General features: G+C 49.3%; 1 protein-coding gene across 1 annotated transcript; it reads left to right on the top strand.

The window, feature by feature from the left end:
* The first annotated feature begins 910 nt into the window (after positions 1-910).
* Positions 911-7,813, top strand: LOC112893388 (putative chloride channel-like protein CLC-g). Its single transcript, XM_025960690.1, has 7 exons — positions 911-1,059; positions 1,644-1,844; positions 2,006-2,183; positions 4,909-5,171; positions 5,289-5,567; positions 5,782-6,913; positions 7,107-7,813. The coding sequence occupies exons 1-7, from the start codon at positions 911-913 to the stop codon at positions 7,272-7,274; spliced, it is 2,370 nt and encodes a 789-aa protein (XP_025816475.1). The 3' UTR covers positions 7,275-7,813.
* Positions 7,814-8,087: the final 274 nt, after the last annotated feature.

Here is an 8,087-nt window from a genome sequence, read left to right as displayed (position 1 = left end):
TAAAGGGAGAATTTCTGCTCTCCTAATATATTAGTTGCATTGAGATAAAATTATTAGAGAAATAGTGTACGAAAGTAGTATTGGGATATTCTAATACTCCCTTATTAGCATACCGCTAGGTATGCTTTTATGGATAGCAATAAGCCATATGCCTCTCGGGACACCGAAAAGCCGAAAGCCAAAGGGCCCTGTCTCTGTCCCTTAATTCTGTGTCATGCCTGTGGCCAGATTTGGTGGTCTGGGTACATACACCAACGTGACACTATTATAATATTGAAGCTGGTGTTGTTGGTGATACGCTTGATTGATAATCCTACGAAAGCAAAACTATTTACTCCATAATTCGGCATTTTAAAGAAAGAGGGAGCTAGCACGTACGGGTAGCATACTGAACGCAACTGTTCTTTATGAACATTGGCATATAAAATTTTAACATGCGGAGAACTAAATGATATTTTTCCAACCATTATCTTCACTCAATAACTATGTTTTGCGGACTAAACTGCAAAAGGATTTTGTTTTACAAAATACAAAATCAATTTTGTAGCTTGTCAACCCGACAAAACGGAGTTGTTAAGTGAAGATATAACGTAGTTTAGTCTGCAAAACAGCTAGTACTACTAATAAACATTATAAACTGCACAAAAAATTGTTAACGTTTTGCAAGGAAAACCAATAAAACAGTTAGTACTACTAATAAACATTATAAACTGCACAAAAAAATCGAGCAATGTGCGACGTTATGATTTGTCCATTATTAGAAATGCAAATATAACAAGAATTCCTTGTCTCGGTCTATAGACCAGGCCTTTGGAGCTCAAATCTGTCTCCACTTCACAATAAAGCCAGCTCATCTGTTCTCATCTCCCCTGGTCCAGTTCCTCGGCGCTCCCTCGTCCCTGGCTCATCCATGGCACCGCCGCTCGAGGATCATCAGATGGAGGAGGAGGAGCAACGCCCGCTCCTCACCCGGGCCCTCCACCGCAGCGCCACCAACAACACCTCCCAGGTGGCCATGGTCGGCTCCAACCCCTGCCCCATTGAGAGCCTCGACTACGAGTAAGCAACCTCTGCTCTTGCATCCTTGACGGTGGTCCCAAAACCTCACCTAGGTCGTTCAATTGCTCCCCAATCTTTGCTTGGTCACTTGTGTTTCCCTGTCAAGATATCGCAGCATAGCTTGTTCCTATTGATGTCTTCTCAAGAAGAAACTGTATTTGCTGTTCGTTCGGCATCTCAATGTGCTGCCCATCCTTGCTGATCTTTGCAGCCTTGCCTTGCCAAGAACCTTATCCAGCATCAATCTTGGATGGCACACCAGGGCCTCTCTCGATCCAGTTGTCTGCACAAGAACCTATCATTTTTCTTGAGTGGATATGTCAAATCAGCATTCCCTGCTCCAATTGTCTTCTCGAGAACCCATAATGTTTCTACTTGCGTTTTCCCCATATCTTGTGATCTGAGCCTGATACAAGGTCTGATCTTGATTGCTCCACTTGGCATATTGTCACGTATGCTTGTTGCTCAAACTGATATGCCAACTTGCGTTTCTTGCTCGAGATAATTTTTCTTTATCACTCTGCAATCTGTCCATTTGGTGTGTCGTAAATCAATTTTTCTTTTCGCTTCATCTTTGTTCACAGGATAATAGAGAACGACTTGTTCGACCAGAACTGGAGGACGAGGTCCAAGGTTGATCAGGTGCGGTACGTGGTGCTCAAATGGACCTTCTGCTTCGCCATCGGTGTCCTCACCGGCATCGTCGGCTTCGTGATCAACCTGGCCGTCGAGAACGTCTCAGGGTTCAAGCACGGCGCCGTCTCCGCGCTCATGGAATCTACCAGGTGCGGCAATTTCACTGCCTTTTTAATTTCTTCCCCAACCAAAGGAGGATTTGGGTTTGCTGAATGCGACAAATGGTCCTTCACTTTGTCTCTACAGTGTCCACGATCATGTTTCATTTTGGCAAAAATATGTTCAACTTTCAAATTTTATCCTGGTGCAGCTATTGGACAGCCTTCTGGTTGTTCGCCGGCTCCAACCTGGTGTTCCTGTTGTTCGCGTCATCTATAACGGCGTTCGTATCGCCGGCGGCCGGCGGGTCCGGGATCCCAGAGGTGAAGGCCTACCTCAACGGCGTGGACGCGCCAAACATCTTCTCGATGCGGACCCTCGCTGTCAAGGTGTGTTCCTAACTTCCTATCCTGCTCACCGTCTCTTTCGCTCTTCCTGCACGTGGCCCCCTCACCGCTGCCAGCTGTGCGCCTGAATTGTTTGCTGATAGACGACATCAATTCCTTCAATTGCATGATGGTACACGACAAAAAAAAAACCTTAGAAACACACACGGGATAATCATAATTCTGTGGAGGGATTACTACTAGACACACAGGATACTGTTTCAGTATATAAAACTGGGGGGCATGAGACTCTTTTGTTCACATGGACTCCACTAATAATTGAGGACTCGGGACTTCTTTTTTGTTGTCTGGATCCATCATGTCAGCTGTCTGTTTTCTTTATCCAAAATGTTCTTATTGGCCGAGATAGAGGACCATATGAATCAATTATTGTAGATATATACAATACTCGGATCTCTATCTCACTGAAAGTGAAATGTAACCGAACAATTTCAGTGCATGGGGAACTGCGTCTTGGACTATACAGTAACGGGTCTCCCCAAGTATCATCCTAATGAAATCAGCAAATCCGACTAGCTAAATATTTTATCGACAAAAAAAGAGCATAATTCAAAGGATGTCTAATGAGGATAGCGGTTGATAAGTGTTGAGAATGGAAAAGTGGAAGAGAATGGAAGAAAAGTGATGTTTCATTTTTAGGGGCAGTGCGTTATTACTGATCAGTGTGATGATAGATTCAATTTTTATAGCCCGACCCAAAATGCAACCTGCCCAGAAAAACGAGATGTCCCACAAATCACTAATGGCATCGTCATACTCCCCTCTACCAAGGTCACAATTTTAGGATACACCCCGTCGTATAGGATGTTTGACATTAATTAGAAGTATTAAATGTTGGTTAATTACAAAACCAATTGCATAAATGGATACTAATTCGCAAGACGAATCTATTAAGCCTAATTAATAATTATGGCAATATTGTGCTACAGTAAGCATATGCTAATGATGGATTAATTAGGCTTAATAGATTTATGCTATTTTTGCAATTAGTTTTGTAATTAGCCTATATTTAGTACTTGTAATTGGTGTCCAAATATCTAATATGATAAGACTAAACTTTCATCCTAAGAAACCAAACGAGGCCCAATATGAAAAAAAAGATCGATGCATATACCTCTCATTAAAAACCGATGGACAGGTTTTGATATGCAACAATTCAGACTAAGGATCTGTTTGGTATGTCTCCAACTTTAAACTCCAGCATAGAGTTCGGTGGAGCCAACCAAACACTCCAACTTCAAAAATTGGTGGAGCGGCCTAACTCCATGGTGTTAGTAGAGCTGCAGTTTATTCGTTTGGAGCACCTCATTTGCTGCTCCAAAATCTTCGGAAACCAATCCAAATATGGAGTTCCAAAATAATTACCCACACTGGTTACGAGCGTTTTCTTTTTCTTTCATTCATCCGTCTCCTCTCCCTCCCCGCCGCCTCTATCTCGCAGCCGGCACCACCCCCGACCTCTCTTTCCTCCCCGCCAATCCCACCGGCGCCACCCCCGCCCATGGTCGCCTGTCGCCCTCCCGGCTGGTGCTAACCCCACCCCTAGCCGCCCGCCGCCCACTCTTCCGGCACCACCCCTCACTCGCCGCCCTGCTCGAAGGCTTGCCGCTGCCCACCACCCTGCCGGCGCCACCCGTGCGCCTCTGTTTTGCCGCGGCCTCCAAGCTCACCCACGTGCACGAATTCCCCATCGGGACCCGATTCCACCTTCGCTAGGACCCATCCCTCAGCGGTGAGGTGGCCTGCCGTCAGGTGATGACGAGTGATGTGGGAGAGCATCCCTGGCGTCGCGTTCCTCTCCGTCGGGCGACGACGACGCATGCCGTGTGCCGCGCGATGTGGTAGGCCGACGACTGCCGTGGCTCCTTCACGCTCCACGATGGCCGTGCCCGCCTCGTCCGCCACCGCCAGCATGTTGACAAGATCAGGCCTTCTACAGCTACGTCGCCAAGGCCAGCACGTTCCAATTGTCCGATTTGACGCGGTTCCCAGTACTGGTGATCACCGGGCTGCTGTCCGCCAAGCAATCCTTGCACGCGTCGTGCGGCTGCTGTGGGCTGCGCACGGGCGCTGCACCCACGGCACGGTGGGGATGCCGGCGCTCTCGGCGCGGTACTGGATCTTCTCCGGGCGCTTGCCGCCCCCTGATTCTTCCTAGCCTAGCGCAAGAACAACAGTCAATCGAACCAAGGGCAAGTGCAAGAATGGCAATCTAGCCTCAAAACTCTCTTCTAGAGCTGGAAACATCATTCTAGCCAAACATCCAATCGAGACAACACCCGTCGAGACAAGCTCCAACTCCACGTGAAGCATGCTACAGCCAGCCAGAGTTTTGGAGTGGAGCGGAAAAAAATGAAGTTGGAGTCATGATAAACAGAGCCTTAAATGGCATGTTACCCAAGCGGTTATGATTAAAATGGGAGGTTACTCATGCGATTAATGAGATTTGGCAGGTTGAGTTAATGTATCACCTCCTAATAATACACTCAAAATAGCTTATATTTGTGCATAAAAATTGAACGAAAGACTTCATTTTATTTGTGGACAGTAGTGCACTAATAATTGAGTCTTTTGCCAGAAACTATGGAAGGCAGCAGAGATCTGAAATGTGTTTGCCAGTTTGTGCGAAAAATACACTGATCAGGGCAGTGGTTGTGGTTCTGGAAACAATTATATATTTGCTTTTAAATACTGCTGCCCTGTGCAGATAGCAGGGAACATTGCCGCCGTATCGTCCTCTTTGCATGTTGGCAAAGCAGGACCAATGGTTCACACCGGGGCGTGCATCGCTGCGATTTTCGGTCAGGGAGGCTCACGCAAGTACGGCCTCACCTGCCGCTGGCTACGCTACTTCAAGAACGACCGTGACCGCCGTGACCTCGTGACCATCGGCGCCGGCGCTGGTGTCGCGGCCGCTTTCCGGGCACCAGTGGGCGGTGTGTTGTTCGCCCTCGAGTCCCTCTCGTCATGGTAAAGAAGCAATTAATCCTATCTATCTATAGCACTTTGAGGATTGGACTGAAGAATCATTATATCTTCTCTGATGACACTGTGCATTGCGCGTGTGTGTATATATATATGATTCAGGTGGCGGAGTGCGCTGATCTGGCGGTCCTTTTTCACGACAGCGGTGGTGGCGGTTGTCCTGCGGCTATTTATCGAGCTTTGTGGGACCGGGAGGTGCGGGATGTTTGGCAAGGGCGGGCTAATCATGTACGACGTGAGCACGATTTTTGACGATCTTATGACCTACCACCTTAAGGATATCCCCATCGTCATCCTTATCGGCGTGACCGGCGCACTGCTTGGGGGACTCTACAACTTCCTCATGATGAAGGTTCTACGTGTCTACAACATGATCAATGAGTATGTTCTATCAATTCGCGTGCCTGTCTCTTTTTTCTTTTTCTATATTTTATGCAAAGACCCGTATATATATGCAAACACTGAGCATTGCATAAAGTCAACTAGCTAGTAATTTACAGAGAAGCAGCTGCAGGTTGCATGGTTTCAATTAATATATATAACGTCGAGGTCGACTTCAAGATTAATTAAGTTCTGTTTTCTAACTAATTTGCAGGAAAGGCGGAGCGCACAAGCTGATGCTGGCGGCCACCGTGTCTATATTAACGTCATGCTGTGTCTTCGGCCTGCCGTGGCTCGCGCCATGCCGGCCGTGCCCCACGAATGGGTCTCCAGACGGAACCTGCCACGCACTGAACCGTTTCCGGCGGTTCCACTGCCCTCCGGGCCACTACAATGACCTGGCCAGTCTTTTCCTCAACATCAATGACGACGCCATCCGCAACCTCTACTCCACCGGCACCAGTGACGTCTACCACCCGGGTTCCATGATCATCTTCTTCGTGGCGTCGTACGGTCTTGGCGTGCTCAGCTACGGCGTCGTCGCACCGTCAGGGCTGTTTGTCCCCATCATCCTCACTGGTGCCACGTACGGGCGCCTCGTCGCCATGCTGCTCGGCAGCCACTCTGGGCTCGACCACGGCCTCGTCGCCATCCTCGGCTCCGCTTCTTTCCTCGGGGGAACCATCCGAATGACAGTGTCCGTGTGTGTCATAATCCTCGAGCTCACAAACAACCTGCTCCTGCTACCACTGGTCATGCTTGTGCTTCTCATCTCGAAGACGGTCGCCGATTCCTTCAACTCCAGCATCTACGATCTCATCCTGCAGCTCAAAGGGCTGCCCCACCTTGATGGACATGCTGAGCCGTACATGCGGCAGCTGACTGTCGGCGACGTTGTGGCCGGCCCGCTGAGGAGCTTCAACGGCGTGGAGAAGGTTGGCAACATCGTGCACATACTCCGTACAACGGGGCATCACGCGTTCCCCGTCGTCGACGAGCCGCCCTTCTCACCGGCGCCGGTTCTGTATGGGCTAGTGCTGCGCGCGCATCTTCTGGTGCTGCTGAAGAAGAGGGAGTTTCTGCCAGCACCCGAGCGGTACCCGAAGGAGTACGTGGCGGCGGGAAGGTTCCTGGCGGAGGACTTCGACAAGCGCGGGTCTGGGAAGCAGGACACTATTGCCGATGTGCAGCTGCCATCGGAGGAAATGGAGATGTACGTGGACCTTCACCCATTCACTAACACGTCGCCGTACACAGTGGTTGAGACCATGTCGCTGGCGAAGGCGCTCGTGCTGTTCCGGGAAGTCGGGCTGCGCCACCTCCTTGTCGTGCCCAAGGCCTGCGACGTAAGTTAACTATACTCTTTTGCAGCGATCATGGTATTTATCTATTTATATATGCCCACTGTGCTGCTCGGTTCTCACCGTAGCAAAACATCAATCGCCGGCCGGCTTTCTTCACCATTACTTGGCTTATCAGGGCACCATTTATGGTTATTAATTAGTTTGGTGAGACTAACATGTTGTGTGGCTATTGCAGAGGTCGCCGGTGGTGGGCATCTTGACGAGGCATGACTTCATGCCGGAGCACATCCTGGGGTTGCATCCAGTTCTGCTGGGAAGCCGGTGGAAGAGGCTCCGGTGGCAGAAGGGCGTCGTGGCCAAGTACTTCCGCTCCCTTCTCGTTTGGATCACCAATAGCGGCTGAACAATACATCGCTGCTGGCAGGATGCTCTTCTACAAAGCAAAGGAAACCTTGTCTGTGTGTCTTAATTTTATATATGTTTAGAAAAAAAAGGTACTCCATACATCTATCTAGCTATATCTCCGTACTTTTTGCAATTTGGTCCTTTTTCCAAAAAATTTCACATTTGGACCCTGGCGACGTAAACTCAACTTTAGACCCGGAAGGTCGGCACCATGACACATGGTGCCGAGCTAACACATCTTGACGCCGTGACTCATGGCGCCGAGGTGTTTGTCCCCCTATCGGCGCCAACTCAGCTGCCTCATGCAACAGGGGACTGGGGGAAATCACCTCGGCGCCATGAGTCACGACGCCGAGACGTTTTAGCTCGGTGTCGTGAATTATGGCGCAGACTCCTAGGGTCCAAAGATGAGTTTATGTCGTCCAGAGGTCCAAATATGAAATTTTTTTTTAGAAAAAGGGCCAAAATGCAAAAAAATCAGGCTATATCTCTCCTACTCGAAACATTCCAAATGCTTCTTCGTCCGTTGTTCGGCCATACCTTTTTCATAAAGGCCCTCCAACTTTAGTGAAACCAACCTGCAGTCCCCCGCACTGCCCATTCTTCGTTTCGCTTCCTTTCACCACTCGCCCCCCCCTCTCCTCTTCTCTCCGGCCCTCCCCTACATACGTCTCATCCGATCTCCCAAATCAGCATAATCTCTCCCTCGAATATGTTCCTTCTACCTCCCCAATCTCCAGCCTGCGTGCACCACCGCCGCCGCTCACCGACCGCTGCCTCCGTGATGATGCCCGCGCCCATCCCACTAGGG

Source organism: Panicum hallii, chromosome 5 (genome assembly GCF_002211085.1).
Source record: "Panicum hallii strain FIL2 chromosome 5, PHallii_v3.1, whole genome shotgun sequence".
NCBI classification, from domain to species: Eukaryota; Viridiplantae; Streptophyta; class Magnoliopsida; order Poales; family Poaceae; genus Panicum; species Panicum hallii.
This window is presented reverse-complemented; position numbering and strand designations above follow the sequence as displayed.

What these genes read in the sequence shown, in the direction of transcription:
- LOC112893388 (XM_025960690.1), top strand. Translation starts at nt 911, where the DNA reads ATGGCACCGCCGCTCGAGGATCATCAGATGGAGGAGGAGGAGCAACGC. An exon ending in ATTGAGAGCCTCGACTACGA is followed by an intron (nt 1,060 to 1,643) that starts GTAAGCAACCTC and finishes CTTTGTTCACAG; the next exon opens with GATAATAGAGAACGACTTGT. An exon ending in CTCGAGTCCCTCTCGTCATG is followed by an intron (nt 5,172 to 5,288) that starts GTAAAGAAGCAA and finishes TATATGATTCAG; the next exon opens with GTGGCGGAGTGCGCTGATCT.